The sequence below is a fragment of the Phyllostomus hastatus genome, unplaced genomic scaffold (assembly GCF_019186645.2).
Source record: "Phyllostomus hastatus isolate PE091 unplaced genomic scaffold, TTU_PhHast_1.1 phas_contig_196, whole genome shotgun sequence".
NCBI classification, from domain to species: Eukaryota; Metazoa; Chordata; class Mammalia; order Chiroptera; family Phyllostomidae; genus Phyllostomus; species Phyllostomus hastatus.
The window spans coordinates 7,362,285-7,381,079 of NW_025333709.1; the positions used below are offsets into that span (position 1 = coordinate 7,362,285).

The following is an 18,795-nucleotide window of genomic DNA, read 5'->3' on the forward strand; positions in this document are numbered from 1 at the left end:
CGTGAAATCTGTGTTTGGGGAACCGCCCTTTGAAATCAGTGGTCCTTTGAAGCCCCTCCCCCATGGCCACCAGACCCTTCTTGACTGTTTCCATACTCAAAGAGGAGCTAGTCTTTCTGGGGGAAGTTTCAGAGCGTGCACAGCTCCTGCCACCAGCTTCCTTTTCCTGTCTTCCCTGCAGATCCGCCTCCGTGCCTTTGCTTGTCCCAGAGCAGAGATGGGGCAGGGGAAGGAAAACCACAGGCTGATATTGGGGGGGTTCCTCTTTTTCCCTTTTTGAGGTGTTTGGCTTTCTCGACCTTCAGATTACGCGGACAGCTTAGCTACCCTGTAGATTGACTTTTCCGTTTTTATTGTTTTGTACGTTGGGGAGGAAAAGTGGGGAGGTGAGTAGCTAGGCCACCACCAGTATCTCAGCCACCTGCCAGTCTCCGCGGGATTTTAAAGGGTGTCACTCACAAAGAACACCAGGCTTAAGTTTTAAAAAGAAGCAGAGGAAGTAAGAGGGTAAAGAAGAAGAGGGGGAAAGAGAAAGAGAAGAAACAAAAGGAGAAAACGCTCAGAATAATCCGCAATGAAACAAAACTGACATGCTTCTGCTAATATTTATAGTCACGGGTCTGTGCTTACAATGTTTACACGTGTCATTTAATTCTATCTTCACAAAACCCTACGAGGTCCTCTTTGTTAATGTCCCCATTGCACGGCCGAGAAAGCCGAGGATCGGAAAAGTAGGATGAGCCCCCTGCCGTCACCAGGCCACGTGGGTGAAGCTGGGGTCCCAGCCCAGGCAGTCCCAGGGGCGTGGGCCCTGCGCCTGTTGCGTTTGCCGGGGGTGGGTGTCGTGTGGAGGCGTAAACTGCTGCCTAACTTATGAACCCACGACCTTTGAATAAATGTCAATAAGTAAACACCCTCCAAGGAGGCCAGAGTTGGTGAGGTTTCAGTCGCTTAGCCCGTCTCTTCCGATTTCAGTCTCTTCCGATTTCAGCCCTTTCTGACTGTGACATTTTCCGAGTACGGGGAATCGTGAAAAGCAAAGAAAATCCCCTTGGCAAATATGAAAGGCCATGTGATCTTATGCTTTAGTAATTACAGAGTAGCCATGGGGATATAAAGTACAGTGTAGGAAATGGAGCAGCCAAAGAACTTACATGCATGACCCCTGGACATGAACAATGGTGGGGGATTGCCTGAGGGAGTGGGGGTGCTGGGTGGAGGGAGGCACAGGGGAAAAATCAGGATGGCCATAATAATTTAATCAAGCCCTGGCTGGCGTAGCTCAGTGGATTGAGCGCGGGCTGCGAACCAAAGCATCTCAGGTTTGATTCCCAGTCAGGGCACATGCCTGGGTTTCAGGGCACATGCCTGGGTTGCAGGCCACAGCCCTCAGCAACCGCATATTGATGTTTCTCTCTCTCTCTCTTTCTCCTTCCCTTCCCTCTCTGAAAGTAAATAAATAAAAATCTTTAAAAAAAACTATAGAAACCATACACTATTAAAAAATAGTTTAATCAATAAAATATAACTAAAAAAAGATCAGTGGAAAGAAAAGGTAATTTTATTGTAAGGTATGTTGTTTGATGAGTTTAATACTAATGGTTATTTTTTTCTGTGTAAGCTAGTCATCCAAGCATGATTTTTTCATTGTTATTTCTTAACATTATGCAGGATGAGGAAGAGCTGCTTCGTGGCAAAGATGCTGAGGACTTCCTGTTGGGCTTGGATCCCGCGGCTGAAGACCTCGTGGCCGTCCGACCCGCCGACTATGACGGCGCCCGTGTTCGGCTGCAGAAGGAGAAAGAGCTCCTGTTCACACCCAGCAGGCTGACAGGTACCGGCCCCTGCCACTTCCCACTCACCTGCACGTGCCCCCCCAGGGAAACAGGGCTGGCGTCTACAGATGCCCAGTGTCCACCACGGATCCCGATTCCTCATCTGATTTCATAACCAAGAAATATCCTCAGCCCTGGCTGGTGTGGCTCAGTGGACTGAGCGCCAGCCTGCGAGCCATAGGGTTGCCGGTTCAGTTCCTAGTCAGGGCACATGCCTGGGTTGCAGGCCAGGTCCTCAGTAGGGGGCGCACAAGAAGCAACCACACATTGACGTTTCTCTCCCTCTCTTTCTCCTTCCCTTCCTCTTCTATCTAAAAATAAATACAATCTTTTTTAAAAAAGGAAAGAAATATCTTCACACACACACACAAACATGTAGCACATGGAAAAATACCCACTGAACGACCACTTAGTGACAGAAGAGCACAAGGAATGGCAGGGTGCCGTGGGAGCCCCCTCCCATCACATCACTGAGCACCCCTGGGCGCTCTGAGATGCAGGCTGTGAAAAGGAACAACTGTTCCATCCTCTACTCACAGTCCCTGCTTCTAGAACACAGCCCACATGGACCAGACATGTGGGCTTTTACCTGCACCAGCCAACCCCCAGCACCAGCCAGGTGTGCCACAGTCAGATCCTGATCTACCCGCCAGGAGTCAGCGCAGCCCCCGCACGGCAGGGGCCCGGTCCCACAGGACTGCCCGCTGCTTTCAGCCGTAGCTGCCAAGTAGCCCGCCCCCGAGTCAACACACTTACACTCAACTCTGCTACAAATCGGGTTCCCACGACTCCATCCTTCTTCAAGTTCCATACTTTGATATAGCAGCACATAGAACTCAGAGAAACACTTACATTTCCTGGTTTATTATGTAGTGAAGGATGTGATAGAGCATACAGGCGAAGAGATGCCTGGGGCAAGGTGTGTGGGAAGCCTCACGGAGCTCCCACGCCCTCTCCGGCAGCCCACCCTCCCAGCAGCCCCCCTTCCTGTTCACCAACCTGGAAGCTCTCCACACCCCTGCAGTTAGGACTTTAGTGAAGGTGTGTACACAGGACTGATTAAATCACTGCCATGAGAGACTCATTCATTCACTCTCCAGTCCCTCTGTCCCTCTTTGTTCCCAGAGGTGGGAGTGGAGGGGCAGGGCGGAACACGTCCCAGCCGTCTCCTCCCAGGGCTGGTTCCCCTGCACCTGTCCTGAGGCTACTGTGGAGGAGCCATCTCATTAGCATACGGAAGGAGGGACAGTTATCAGTCTGGAGATTCCAAGGGTTTGAGCTGCTGTGTGCTGGGAAGCAGGCTGCTGGGGGTTCCCGGAGGTGGGGGAACGGCCAGGATACTGGAGCAGACGGTTTGATGAACTCCTCGTCACTGCTCCTTGCTTCCTTTCTGCCCCGGGTCTCCCCTTGCTCTTTTCTGCCCTGGAATTCCCTTTCCTGCTGACGCCCCTGGGGGGGCTCTGCCATTCTAGTAGCCCACTCTCCAAATGGCAGGGCCTGAGTCCCACCAGAGAGTCCCTGCCGGGCGGGGAAGGGGTCTGCCCTTACCTGCACTTGGAAGTTGGATTTCTCTCCATTTGTCACGTTCTCTCTGAATTCCAGTTAAATGCTGAGCCAGTGCTGAACGCATTGATGGCATTGCATTTCATGGCGTTAAATGCAACGCCATCAATTATGGTGGCGTTTCGATAGGTTGTTTTGGATCACCTATATTCAAAGTGTTGGAATTTGTTGGACATCTCAAATTTCCTTTTAAAGTAGTAGTTGGCAAAAGTTTCCAAAGATTACAACTTTGTAATAATAATAATAATAGTGAATGTGTTCTGTGCACCTACTCCACCAGGTACTTTTCTAAGCATTTCATGTGTATCAACTACCATGGCCCTGCCCCAGGGCTGGAGAGATGTTGCTTTTCAGGCGCATTTACAGACGAGACAGCCCGTCTCAGAAGCCACACACCTAGCACCACACACCCTGCTGCTTCCCCGGGGGAGGGGGACATGCACGGGCAGCAGCCTCGGCCAACGAGGAGCTTTGTCTCCTGTGTGTTTGCTCAGAGGACTCGCAGTTTGGCCTCTCTCCCCAGGGACCCCAGCACCACTCGGGTTGGGATGGAGGCTAGCCCCCAGACTGGCTCCCACACGGCCTGCAACTCGGAGGTGGTGGGGGCCCGGGAAGAGGTTTTGGGGTTGGGGGCGCTGGCTGCACGGCAGCTGCTCTGAGCAGGAGACAGAGCAGGGATCCGTCTTCTGCTTTGCTCTGATCTACAGGGAGCGCCCTGGGGCCTCACGGCCAAACGAGCAGGACTTGGGGGCACGCATAGACCCAGCTCCTCCTTCATGAGCTGTGCCCTTAAGCGAGTTCCTCTGTTTTCGGGTGCCTCCCTGAAGACGGGAGGAAACGCAGCAGTCCGATAGATGACCCCGGGCATGTGTGCACCAAGGAGATCACACCAGGCCGGGGCCCAGGATGCTGCTAGCACACAGCAGTGGGTCCACAGCAGCTACTTCTGTGACCGTGGCTGTTGTTTGCGTCACTGTTTGAAGAGCGGTTTCCAAAGCAGAGTGTGTTCACCCCAGCGAGCGAATGGAGGGGTGGGAAACAGAAGGAGGCTAAAACTGTGTTTGCCCCCCACTTCCCACGGCGGGGAGATAGGTTTCCCCAGGGGTACTGGCGTGAGGGGTTTTCTGTGGGTGGGTTTGGGGTACACCGTGTCCAGCCACCACGCGAGGGAAAATTTGCAGATTCAGGCATGTCACGTGGCTAAGAGTGAAGTCATTATGGGAGAAAAACAAGCCTCAACTTGTAATAATTCATTCCCAAAGTACGCCCCGACCCTTTCCCACAGGCCAGTGTCTGCAGGCTCCTCCCCCCATCTCTCCCCCCGCCCCGGCCCCCTCTGCCACAGCTGCAGGCCCGGTGGTCTTCCTATTTTACGTTTTCCGTGTCCTTGAGGGTCAGATTTCTTCCACTTGGAAAAGAGCTCCTTTTGTTGAACACACCCTTTGACCCTTTGGGGTCACTGCTGGCCCTTTGGGGTCACTGCCGGCCTGGAGATGTATTGTAATAAGATTTCGTTGCCCTTTGTTTAGGCTAAAACCTTCCTTCTGTTCTTTTAACATCAGTCATGAAGCCCATTTGTTAAATTTGTTAATTTTTTTTTACTTTTTAATTACAGTTGACATTCACTCTTCTATTAGTTCCAGATGTCTTGTTAGAATGAAAAATCTGCTGGGGACACCCCCGGCCCCCGTGATGAGACCTCAGTGACCCCTCTCCGTGAACATACCCCAGCTCCTCTGGGGCCAGCAAGGCTCTGTGGCTCCCTCCCACCCACCTCGAACCGGCTCTCAAGCCCCCGCCCCCGCTCACCACACCCGGCGTGCTGGGCATTTCTGTTTCCAAAGGCGCCCTTCCCTGGTGCAGACACACTGACTTGTCCCAGCGCCGCCCCCTCCCTGCCCAGCTTCAGGTGGCTTTCTTCACCGCTCTTTCTGGATTTATCCCCTCCCAGCCGGAACTGCCCCCCAACCCCCGCCCCCGCCCCACCAACATGTGCATTTTCTTCACAACACTTCCCGCTCTCTGGAACAATCTCCCTCTTGGTTTCCTGGTGCTGCCTGATGCTCCCGCCGACCCCGAAATGCCCCCGAGCACCGGGCACAGGGAGGCTGTCAGCAAAGATCTGTTCTGGGTGAACGAACCAAGGACTGGGTTGGGGGGGATGAATGAGGTAATGGTCACTTGCTGGAATACCAAGCATTTCAACATACCAAGCATTGCCTCGTACTTTCCCTCACCGAATCCTCCCAAGCACCCGGTGAAATAGATACTGTCATCCCTTCGGTGAGAAGGAAGGAGCTCCCGGGGCGCCTGCCCAGATTCCCTCTGCCGACAGGCGGAGGGGCTGTGCTCTGGTTTGAATGCCAGGCTCCCCGGTCTGCACACTGGTGGTCACTTAGGCATCGAATTATTCCATCACTCGACAACACGATGCTGCAGGTAAACGCACTCATCTCCTCCTTAGCTCTGCCTCTAGAAATTAATTTGGGAAAATGTGCATTTTCCAAGAACAGAAACGGAAACCCCAGGGGTTGCTTGAAGTCACCCAGGACAGTGTGACACGCCAGGCCGGCACTCACGAGGACTGTGTTTGTGTGTGAACCTCCTAGTGCCCACGTACAAAAAGCTTCCCGAGAACGTGCAGCCCCGGTTCCTGGAAGACGAAGGCCTGTACGTCGGCACCAGGCCGGCCGTGCCGCGCACCACGCAGAACATCGTGGAGAACAGACTGCTCACGCAGGACCCTGTAAGCACGCAGCCCTGCCCCCGATGTCAGCCGCTGCCCGAGTGACCCAGAGCTCCTGGCTCCCGATGGGCGCGGTCATTGCGCCATCGAACTCACTTCCCCTTGAGGGTGTCCAACGTGCAGCCCCACTCTGTGTACCTTTGTCTCCCGCGTGTTTAATGACCCTAAAGCAGCAAAAGCTCTCACTGCCCAACCCCTGCCAGCGGATTTGGACTTCCGCTAAATCAGATGCCGGCGACCTTTTCCCAGTTCACAGAGATGTTTAATGGCCCCAAGACAGAACGTTCTCAATTGTTTTTCTCCCATGCTCTTTTCTCCTTCAATTTTTAATGAATAGAATATGAAGTTTACCATAACAATCATTTAAGCTTTTTCTTAAGCTTTCTTTTTCTGCCAGTGCCAGGGAGGGAGGTGAGGACTGTATCTTAAGTTAATCATGGGGGGGCATTAGTGCTGATTTCCAGTGGAAGCAGAGACTGTAGAAAACCTTGTGGGGAAAGGGGGAGGTGCATGAGATGCCTGTGCTGACGCAGAATTTCCCTGCAACAAGTCGTTTACGTGGTAAACCATCTCTGTCCAGTTAGAAGACAATGCTCTTCCCTCTGCTCGGTCCCCAGGACAGAAAGTGGTTCGGAGATGATGGCAGAATCCTAGCCCTGCCAAACCCCATCAAGCCATTCCCTGCAAGGCCGCCAGTGCTGACCCAAGGGCAAGGCGTGAACGCAGAGCTTGAAACGCTGTATAAAAAGGTAAACTCCCCACCCCTTTGTCATACTTTGCTGGAAAGTGCTCTGCTTCTTGAATAGCTTGGAGGGCTGAATCTGTAACTTTCGACTTCGATTTACTTTTCAAATAGTTCACTGTCTGGCACATAAAGAACAAACAGCAATGTGTTTACCAGTGAGTCTGATGTGGTCACCTAATCCCTTCTCAAACAAGGAGAGAGTTTACCCGGTAGGGAAGGCTGCGTCAGTGTCTCTATTTGCATATCCAGGTCAGCTGACCTTATTTTTCTTCTTTTCTTTCTGTCATCTTCCATACGCTGCAGGATTCCTTCCCATGCATTGTCTCTTCGTTGTATAACTGGAGGCTTTCTGTCCTTGCAAATCTTTTTTATTGTCTTCCCCTAAGCTGTGGTACCTCGCCATCTGATCTGGGTGCTGGCACTAAACTCCTCCGGAGGGAAAACTTGGCCCTGGAACTCTCTGCCACAATTTCTGCATCTGTGAAGCGAGCACAGGAATAGCATCTCTCTCCTAGAATTGCTGTGCAGATTGGTTGAGATGACTGAGGGCTAAGAACAGAGCTCAGAAAGCACTGCCTAGTGTTATTTTGACCGAGTTTCCTGTCTTGGTGTGCAATGGCATTGCCCTTGCGTTCCTGAAGTGCTGAGCCAGTATTACCTCCTTCGGAAGCCCGTGTAGTTATAAATCCACAGCATCTCAACACTGGTAAAGTAAAGCAGAAGGAGGGGCCATAATGATCGGTCTATAAAGCGGGTGATGAACAGAGAAGACACAGGCTCAAGTCAGAGAACCCACGTGGGGTCAGTTGTTCTGTTACCGAGCCTGTGGCTTTGGGCGGGTGGTCCCTGGACCTCCCTGGACCTGTTTCCCCCATTGAAAAACGATAATCTTGCCTAACCCATAGGATCAAAGTGAGTATTGACATAATGTATTCTATACACCCATTTTTTAAATTGTGAATTTTTATAAACTATTGTTAATTATAGACAAGTGTTGATGAGTGGCTACTTTGTGCAGAAATGAGATCCTAGGAGTAGATTATAAAACAAGCATACACCTAAGTGCCAGTCCATGAGGGATTTATCCTTGATTAGCTCGCATGACAAAGACACATGATATAATTAATGATCCAGACACTATCGACTTATACATCTGTCTAATAATCCACTGGGTGCTGCTTCATCTATCCATCCATCCAACATACAACACAGATACAATGAAGCACTAAATTATGAGTTCGAATCGGAAAATAAAAGACTAATTACTGTGGAGAATGGAGCCAATTAATCTTCTATGTCTCCTCGAGAAGTTCTGAACTAACTGGAAATGCACAGGATTCGGAGAGAGATGCAGGTATCAAGTGCGCCAAGGGTGATGCTGGATGGCAGACTGCCACCCAGAACCAAGACCAGATAGTCTTCCTGCTCCATCTGCCATGGGCTCTGTTCCCCATCTGACACGGCCTGAGCAGCTGGAGGGGTGTCCCGTGAGCTCAGACGTGGCCAGAGAGCAGGCTCCCAGGGGAGAGCTGAGAGGGGCCAGCCAGAGGCTGCTGGCTACTCTGCCCAGCAGAGGACCTGGACCAATGGCTCTTGGGATCCCGTTGACTTGCCAACAGACGCATTCTTCTTTCTCTGTGCCATGGGGATGGCAGAGGGGGAGAGAAGCACACAGGGTTCCCTCCCAGTGCTTTTGAGAGGGAAGATCTTCCTATCTTGTGGGCAGAAAGAGGAAAGTACACAAAGAGAACAGTCCCAGTCGGAGGGCTGCTTGCCCAGCATCACAGAACAAAGGAAGTTAGGGAAACGAGAAATTCAAAGGGGCTGATGTCCTCCAAGGCCATTCCTTAGAGGGTAGGCTTTGAAGAGGGCAAAGAATGTGTTGGAGTGTGTAACAGACAAGCAGAGGGGTTTAAATTCGAGGGAGGCGGTATAACACCTATCTCTGTTTCTCCAATACAAGTCGCCTATTAAGTTTACTCTTGACTTATGTATCTCAGTTGTTTTTTCTAATGTGCTTATGGTGTATTCCAGTGATTGAAAATACAATTCATGTCTTCCAGAATTAATATTTTTTACGATTTTATTTATTTACTCAATTTTACCTTTTGCTACATTTATTCAGAGCTGTCTGATGTCAAAACCCATGGGGTTTTCTTTTTTGAGCTTTGATATGAAAACACAGAAGCAGAAACAGAATAAGCAGAGACTGTTCCATTCACAAGTGTTAATCCATCTTCTCTCTCCCTCCCTTAAACCCCTGAGAGTGACTCAAGGTCAAAGACTGGGTCTTATTGTTCTTCTAACCCTCACACTCAGCAGGAAGCCTGACGTTGCAATCCAAGTATGCATCGAATACCAGGAAATAGACTTCACTGAGCTGACCATATCCAGAAGAAATTCCTTCTTTTCTGTTCTTCTTCTCAGCTATCTCTCCTGCAGAACAGAAGCTTCTGTCCAAACAGCTCCTTCCTTCCTTCCTTTCCCTCCTTCCCGTTGTATTCTTTCCACCCTTACCTGAGGTCTACTCAGCACAACTATGCCCTTAGATGCGCCAAACCCTGGAAATACAGGGGCAGGAACACAGACATGGCCACAGAGAGGTTTTGTCCATGGTGTAGGAGACGGAAACGTCGGGTGTTACAGGTGCTGCGGTTAGGGGTCAGCACGGCATTTCTGGGGGTGCATGTGTAGGAGCCTCCTCTTTTCAAATCTGCTTACAAATGTAGGGGTCTGGGGGTGAATCACTGAATCGAAGGAGGGCCTGTAGGAGCCAGAGACTACTCAGGTCCTAGGACCAGGGACTCAGTGTTCCAGGTCTCCATCCATGTCTCTTTTCTCTGGGTCTCCTTGAAGTCAGCTGGTTTCGTTCTCTCCTACTGCAGGGAGGCCAGAATCCCCCATGTGTTAGGAACCATGACCCTTCATAACCTAGGCTTAGCAACCCCAGAGGAAAAGCATCCTATTTCCCTCCCAGGTTCACGTTACTAACACCAAGGACCGACTGGCCAGCTGTAAGTCGGACATACGCCCACCTCTCCTTCATGCCCCGGAGACATGGCCAGGAGATGGAGAATGGGAAAGGTCCCCAGGAAAAAAACAAAACAAAACAGAACAATGGCTGTAGAATCCACCGCAAGCTCTGGGCTGGATTCAGACGCTGTTGCTACTGTTTTCCCGGGAAAATATGAAAACTTGTAGTATTCGAATCCCACCAGTGATTATTCTTTTTCTGCACACCTTTAAGTTTTTTCCTCCATTGGCACGCATCTCTGCACATGCTGAGAACGTCGGCAGGTGATTCATGTGCACCGTCTCTGACGGTTTTGGTTTCCAGTTTCCACTGAAAGACTGAAAAGTTAGATTGATTTCAAAATTAAAATTATATGCCCTATAAATGATATCTACTCTCGGGAGAAATTGCAGCTACTGTTTTCATGATACGTCTCAATCCGCATGTAGAAACAGGTGTAACAAGAATGCCGGGGGTCTCTCTCCCCAATGGGAAGACTCGGGTCTTTTGAGCAGTCTTCCCCAATGACGGCCAAGAGTCCTGGAAGCCGTTTTTACTTGGTTGAGCTGAGTTTAAGGCAGAGGCCGCCAAAAGTTGTCTGAACCCGGGCTAGTGCCAATTTGGGGAGGGAGACACAAAATAAAGGTGGCCAGGTAACATTTCAAGCAATCACCGTGATGCTGCCAGCGGTACTCACTCACCAGGAAGAGCACCAGATGGGAGCTGGGAGCCGCACCCCGAGTGATTGCGTTCCCCAGGGAGAAAGGAGAGTCAGGGCGAGACCCAGCAAGCGCGAAGCAATGCGGGAGGGTGCTGTTTGGTTTTGTCTCCGTGAGGTGGGAATGTTTTAAGCAATCCCAGGAGTCTGCGTGATCGTAAGATACATGGTGACCACAGGCAGATTAAAAACTTCTAACATGAATGCAGTTATAATTGAATACGCTTACTGGAGTGAACGAGAAAAAACGGGCCTTCCTCTTGCCATCTGAAGTGTAAGGACTTGAATGACCAGAACCACGGCTTTTGTAAGGTACAAGATGAGGGTAGAATGTTACCCACATCGGGTGGTCTTTCTGCCCCGTAGATCCAAATGGAGACTCAATCCGGCGTCTCTCGGAGGGGACCGAGACAAGGTCGGCCCTTTCCTGTTCGAGCCTGACGTGTTTGTACACACACCCCAGTTCACAGGACTTTTTTTAAAACAAAAAATCTGCCGGTTTTCTCATGAAAGGCAGACTCAGTGCTATTTTATAGGAGAAAACTTGCCACTTAATTAAAATTAATGCAAGATACACTCTATTGAAGTCTTGCAGAAAATCATAAGTCCTAATTGTACATTAATAGTCTACTAGTCTAGGGGGAAGACAGAGTATGAAATTAAAGAGCTAAAAAATAAATAAACTCATATGTTCTTACCAGTACAAATCAGCCAACAACACAAGTCATGACACATTTACTGGTAAAGAAAGACCCACGTGTATATGCTTTGCTGTAAAGGCAAATACCAGTGCTATTTCGAAGACTGCTAGTAACTGCAAAGCAGATCACACTGTATAACCAGTGTGAGTACATTTCTGTGCATATGTACATGTATGTACATACAGACACACACACACACAATCTGGACCTCTCTTTTCTGGTCTTACTCTGATAGGGGACAATGTGAGAATCTTACGATCATAGGATTCTGGGGTCCCCTCTTCCGAGATCCCAGGCCCCCTCTGCAGACCCCAGGCCTCACCCTTCCCGCCTCCTGTGACAAGGACCAGATCTCAGTCCTGTCTGACTCGATGGCTGCTTGAAGACAAGCCCGCTGCGCTGCAGACAGCCATCTGGCCCTGTGGGACAAATGAGATGGTCCATGTGAGTGAGGAGATGATGCCTCGTGGTCTATGAAGTGCTAACAGGAAACTGGTCCTCAGCCGCCCGTTTCTGCTGAGGAAGAAGCAGAGGCTCAGGGCCGTGTGGAGACCTGACAAGGCTCCAGAGCAAGTTCAAGTTGGAGCCAGAGCTGCAATCCAAGGCTTCTGGCCCCGTTCAGCATCTTCCCAAGATGCCACGAAGAGGGATTAAACGAAGAGATTAGGTGAACATTACCCATAATTCTGAAGGCTAGATGCTTCAGTTCTCACTAGAGTTTGTACAACTTCCATTTACCCTCGTAACTTATAAATAATACATTTATGTCACGTAAGCCTATAATATCATTTTCCGGATAACATAAGTAGCTTCCAAAAGCTCCATTCTGCAAGAAGGGAGGATTGCGTGATGTGCCTCAAAGCCCACAGTCCCAATCACAGTGCACATCCACCTACAAACAAACACACAAAATCAGAAAGGTCTCTCCACCTCGGACCTCCTAACTCAAACCCTAGATTCCCACAGAAGCCAAAGTGATCGATGGGGCATATCTTGAAGGGTTTCTGAAATAAAAACAGAGAGATTTGTCTGGCATGCTCTACTCCGAGCCATCCAGGAAAGCCCCAGTGGAAACTTCCATTCCTGTTTTCCGCACACTGAGCTGCTCCATCTCCCCCTTCTGCTGTCACTTTGTACCTGAAGAGCATAACTACGACCCCAGTAATGAACAGTTTGGGCCAGAATCAATGCTTCTCTCGTTAGTTAAAAGAATGTCAAGCTGACCAGCCACAAAAACCAAGAAATAGTCTAGTCAAGTCTGCCGGACAAAGATTAGGACTGAGCTGGGAGAGAAAGAAATCTAAAAGACCCTGGAAACAAGATGGCAAGAGTTTCCTTTCTCTTGTCTTTCGTGTTACCTTTCAAGTAGTCAGAAAAGAGTAGGCCCCTAAAACCCCCAGGAAGGAGGAGATGGAGCATTATTCTCCTGGCTTGACCTTTAGGAGGTATTTTGCCTCCGACCGTCTTCCCATTGCTTGGTAGTGCATCATTACCTAGTAGGTGCTGTAACTGTGTTCCCATGCGCTCTGCTTTCTTTGCCAGGCGGTCCGATATGTGCACAGAAGTCAACATATGATTGGATCTGGAGACCCTCCTGGGAATTTCCAACTGGACATTGATATTTCAGGGTTAATCTTCACTCACCATCCCTGTTTTAGCCGAGAGCATGTTTTGGCAGCCAAGCTGGCCCAGTTATATGACCAGTACCTTGCAAGATGCCAGCGGAACAAGGCAAAATTTCTTTCTGATAAGGTACACTCTTCCGTGTTTCTTATTGGTGGGGCTGGTTTTTCTGAACCCAAACAACAGAAATACTTCCAGAGCCTCTTTCACATGGTCCCTCCTTCTAGGGCGTGAGATGTGCTGTCATACCTAGAGGCAAAGGAAGGATGTAATGATCACTTGAACATGTGCAAATTCAGTGGCGCACAGTGGGCTTAAAGAAAAAGATTTGTGCACACAGTGGAAGTAGTCCCACCTGTCAGAAATGGGTATTAGATGGAGGATTCTTGCTGTGTCTTGCTTGTGTGATCTCCCAGGCTGAGACTGTTCAAGGCTTAAGAATCTCTCTGTCCTTAGAGACATTCTCGTTTTTGTATGTAATCTCCCATAAGGTGGTACCTCAACACAAGTCAGTTGTTTGAACTGGTGCTCAAAGAAATTGCTGTCTGTTTTGGATTGGTTTCCAAAGTATATTACCCCGTGAAATTTTCATGGATAATTTTGATGCTAGGCGATTTTAGTCTTATACCCTGACTTTCAACTTACTGCCCCCAAAAGGAGATAACTCCGTGATACTTCCTTTTATGAGTCTATTATTTCATGATCTCTTCACATCACAAGAATATCACTGTATGTCCAGCACCCGGGAAGATCCACTTTTAGCCTTGAAAGAAACCTTGTCCCTGAGACACGCACATAAAAGTGACGTTTCTCATGACCAGCTTGATTACCTGAGCCACAGAACAAGGACAGACATGCAATGTTCTTTAGTATTCCTCTTTTTTTCTTTAAAAATAGAAGGAATAGCTCTTCATCAAAGATCATTTTAGTGAAAGCCTGGGGATAGGTGGACGCTTGGACATCCACTCACAGGATGGGTCCTCTGGGTCCTTCTGCGGGTGGGTCATTTTATTGGCGGCCACTTAACTTGCGGGAGGGAGGAGAGTGACTAACGGAAAACTTGTGTCTATATCCTTTCAAGCTCCAAGCTCTGAGAAATGCTGTTCAGACAGGCCTTGATCCAGCAAAAACTCAAAAGTCTGTTGATATAACCCAAAAAGCCATCAATGAGTATAAATCTGAAATTCGGTGAGTCAAGTCTGTAATCATAACTTCTGCTTTTTTTTTCTCCTGTTTGATGTGTACTTGCTGAGAGCTTTTCTTCTTCAGAGTTTTTCTGAATGCACTGAATACATGTGAAATTAAGCCAAAAGAAGCGATGAGCTGTACCCATCATGTTAACCCCAAATCTGAAAGCCAGCAAAAGAATGGGGGTGTAGGGTGTTGTAAGTCACACACTCTGCTGGTGTAAACAAATGTTGCTATGGCCACCACTGCAGGGAGTAGCCTGGCCATAGACAAGAAGAGTGTTGAAATGCCCTTCAGCTAGGGCCCAGCACTTCCGCTCCAGACACATGCAACCCAAGGAGCCCTGTGCACCATTTACAAAATCAGAAAGTAGAAATAACCCCATAGCGATGAACACATCTGCCGGAGTCTCACACTGAACGTCTATACTACGGTTGAAATGACTGGATCAGATCTGCCTGGATCGATACGGATGAAACAAGGTTGGATTTAAAACTCCAGGTGCAGGAGGATGCTTGCTGTGTGGCACAGAAACCTCCAGTACACCTGAGACGGTGCGCAGCTGTCCTGGGTACACATGTGCAGCCCACGTGGACAGGAGAGGCACATCCCGGCTAGTGAACGATAGAACCGGGATTTAAACCTGGGCAGTCTGGTTCCAACATCTGTGCCCCTAACCACATGCTTTGCTGCTCATCAAGGGGAATGCTTCTTACTCTGGTTCACTGCTTTCCTGCTCTTCTAAGGTCTCCAGAGAGTCCCGAATCTTGGCCACATGCCCACTGATAGGCTGTCATCTTCTGTCCTCTTCCTTTTCCACAGCCACCAGTCCAATGATTAGACACCGAGCCCTCTGTGCTTCTCTGTGCCATCCCCAGACTCAGTCATCACAAGCCCAACCCCCAGACTCAGACCATCCCCCTGGCGTTTAGGAGGGGCTCATCCATGAAACACTCGCTCCAGTTGCCTAGGACACTCTCTCAGGCCAATCTCACATTGTATGTAGTAGTTGCTTGTCTGCCTCCTGAGTTAAGTCCCTGAGGACAGAGGCACGTCCTGTCTCCAAGACGCTTTCAAATCCCCTGGCTTGACACCTGGTCCTTGCCCAAGAAAAAGTAAATTGTCTAATGAATGAATGAATGACATAATAGAGCACGGTTGGGTTCTGGATTGGGCCATCATTCATAGAGAGGGCTTAAAGTAGGGCATTAGATCACTGTCAAACACTTTAAATAATGGGAACAAAAATGGAAGCATTTTCCGACAATGCCTCTTCCAACGAGGCCAAAAATACTGTTATTCCAGTTAGCTCTGAAAACTCGCCAAGGCACGCGGTAGGCACCGTGCTTCGTCTCCTGAAGGGAAAGCCTGTGGTCTGTGCTAACACAGACTTGCGTGTACGTGTTGTTAACTGGGACAGCAACGTGCCCTGCTATGTTTACAATAATTTAGTCCGTGAGAACTGCGCTTACTGGCCCTTTATTTTTATAGCGTTGATGGTGGCGATTTAAGGGTACTTCGTATTAACAATGATTCTTAAAGGTAATTTAGCTAAGTCGAAGTCATATTCACCTAACAAAAACAAAGTCAAATAACCTCTCACAATAGGTCAGCATCCCATTGTCTTCAAATTTGTATTCATATTTCTGGTTTCCTAGTGCTTAAGAAATATTATAGTTCTTAAATTAAATATACAATCACTATAGCATTATTCATTTTTTCAAATTTGCAAACACACCTAAATGACTTTTTAATATTTATGTATACCCACGTACTTTATCTTCTAGGCAAACAAGAAAACTCCGTGACGCCGAACAAGAAAAAGATCGAACATTGCTTAAGACCATCATCAAAGTTTGGAAGGAAATGAAGTCCCTGAGAGAGTTCCAGAGGTTTACAAATACACCCCTGAAACTTGTTTTGAGAAAGTAGGTTTTTTTCAAACACTGTTTTATTGGGTTGTATCGTGCCTAGAGAAAAATGCATAAAACATAGATACAGTTTAAAAAATAATTACAAAAAAATACTTACAAATGAATGACCATGAAACCCCTTCCGAGGTTGAGAAGCAGAGCAGACCAGTACCCAGCAGCCCCCGTGTTCCAACCCCAACGATGTCCCCCTCACCATGGAAGTAGCCGTTCTCTGGACTTTTATGACCAGCGTTTCCTGGCTTCTATTTACAGATTTGTCATCTGTGTATAATCCCCAGCAGCATGCATTCTTTGGCTTTCCCATAAACAAAAGTGTGTTGTGTATTCTTCAGTGAATACACACTCCTGTTTTTTTTCATTAATACTACATGAGATTCATCTACTTTATGATGCATACCTGTAGTTTATCTGTTCTATAATCCTTCCTTCTATGAATATTACAAAATGTGTCCATTTTACTGTTGGCAGACATTTGAGTTGACTCCATTTTTCAACTGTTACAAACAGCACTTCTGCAGACATGTTGGTATGCATGTCTTTTAGGGTACATGCGCCTAAGTTTTCCAAAAGTATACCTGGAAGTGAAATGGTTGTGTCCTAAGGGAGGCGCTTCGCCAGATATTTGCACGCGGCATCCTGAGGTCTTCCCAGGGTGGCTGGGCTGGTCTACACTCTGACCGGGGAGCCATGGGCCATGTCACCTGCATCACCCACACTGCCTGGCTCGTCAGACATGAACCTGGTGCCAGGCTGCGGGTGGCATCTTCTAATATTTATTTCCCCTATGTGGACTGGCCATCTTCATTTCCTCTTTTATGAAGTGTCTGTTCAAGGCTCGTGTCGATTTTTGACCTGGATTGTTTGTCTTTGTATCTTTTCCATAATTTGCTGGAGTTTGGCACATACCCTGTTCACGAGACCTAGGCAGACGGTGTGGGCTGCGTGCAGGTAGCCGCTCCCATTTGAACTTGTCTTTTTACTTTCATTTTGCTGCTTTTTGATGAATAGAAACTCTTCACTTTTTAAGACTTTTTTAAACTTTTTTTTAATTTTATTTATTTATTTTTAGAGAGGAAAGGGAGGGAGAAAGAGAGAGAGAGAGAAACATCAATGTGCGGTTGCTGGGGGCTGTGGCCTGCAACCCAGGCATGTGCCCCGACTGGGAATCGAACCTGCGATGCTTTGGTTCACAGCCTGTGTGCTCAGTCCACTGAGCTACGCCAGCCAGGGCTAAAACTCTTCATTTTAAAAAGAATATAGTACTCCTTTCTTTTATGATTGGTGATTTTGAACCGCTGTGGAAACTCCCCCCGAGTCATGTAGGTAGTCTGTATGGGCTCTGTATTGTCTCCTATAGTCTTTACATCTTTACCTTTTGCATCTGTCTCTGAGCCACTTGGAATAGCCTGGGCACGGTGTGGGGAAAGGGCGCTTTCATAGCGCTTGTGCTAATGACGCCTCAGTCACTGGGCATGGATACGTGATTAATAAGAGCATAGTGATCACAGCAAAACTGTGTTCTGGTGTCAACTCAGGTGTGTTTCTGTTGGTGTTGGTCCCTTCCTGGTTGTTTCTTCTGAATAAGTGTTGTGCCGTGCACCAACACGAAAAACAAAAAGTGTGGGTGGGCAATTAGCTGATGCTTTGCTTTGAAAACGGCCATGCTTTAGCCAAAGAGAGCTGCAGATTGTGATTTTGGGGGGTTGTAATCATCGTAAGGCTGAGAAAACATCCCACAGTGTCCAGGACAAATGTCAGTCTGGGCGCTATGAGGTCGGGGGCCTTGTCGCCATTAGATATCTGGTCGCCAACAGAGCACCTGCTGCTTCCTGTCTGCTTGTTTAATGTCAGTTGATGGAAAACAAATTCAAATACTTTCTGCCACAGAAACCGTGGATGTTGCCCAGAAATTCCAGGGTTTCTACTCGTAAATTCCATGTCCCAGGCTACCTCCAACTTTGAACCAAAATATAAATATTTACAAGATTGCTTTTCTTTCCTTCCTTCCTTTCTTCCTTCCTTCCTTCCGTCCAAGCTTAGGATAAACCAAACTGTATAGGGAATTTACTCTTAGGTCACTTCCTGGTTGCAGCCTTCCCTTCTGTCACACTTGAGACCCTTGCCCCTAGTGAGCGCTGTTCCCTAAAACCGCCTGGAGGGCCCTTGGTTCACATTCTCGGTTCATCAGCCACCTCAAGATACAGTCTAATTTTTTTTCCTGGACAACTATCCCAATTCCCGCCAGCTTATTCATGTTTCTGAATAACAGGGGGCAAAGTGAATCCTTTCTTGTGTATCGGAGATGGAACTAAACTTTTGAGCCTGATTTCCCCACTGTTTATAAATGTCAGGCACCATGTGCTTCCGAAGTGATTTCCGAGAGAGACTCCTAGACATCTGTAAGGCTCTGTGCTTTGGGGGACTGCTAATTGTTAAACCACCAGGCCACATGTGTACATAGCAAACATTTGTCAGCTCTGGGCACTTGATTAAGTTTGTCTAAAAGGTATGAGGGGCTGGTAGAGGCCAGACCACACCGACCTGACCTGACCACATTAGGAGATAAGCACAGGCGATGAGTGAGTGGCCGCAGCTCCCAGTGCTGGGAGGATGCGCCGGCTGTGCTGTGCTGGGAGGCATGCCGGCCCTCCCCCGCCCAGAGAGCCACACCGCCGTGAACATATAAAGGGCTCTGCAAAGATGAGCAAGGGACCTCTCACGCTTGTTTA

At 48.5% G+C, this 18,795-nt stretch overlaps 1 protein-coding gene across 4 annotated transcripts in view; it reads left to right on the top strand.

Annotated features, from left to right (window-relative positions):
- Positions 1 to 18,795, top strand: part of CC2D2A (coiled-coil and C2 domain containing 2A) — a 94,024-nt gene that overhangs the window by 20,924 nt on the left and 54,305 nt on the right. For all 4 annotated transcript variants that reach the window (XM_045833951.1, XM_045833953.1, XM_045833952.1 and 1 more), the window contains 6 exons: positions 1,672 to 1,834; positions 6,008 to 6,144; positions 6,762 to 6,893; positions 12,864 to 13,073; positions 14,026 to 14,132; positions 15,920 to 16,060. In XM_045833951.1, coding sequence (XP_045689907.1) covers positions 1,672 to 1,834; positions 6,008 to 6,144; positions 6,762 to 6,893; positions 12,864 to 13,073; positions 14,026 to 14,132; positions 15,920 to 16,060 — 890 coding nt within the window. The remainder of the gene's footprint in view (positions 1 to 1,671; positions 1,835 to 6,007; positions 6,145 to 6,761; positions 6,894 to 12,863; positions 13,074 to 14,025; positions 14,133 to 15,919; positions 16,061 to 18,795) is intronic.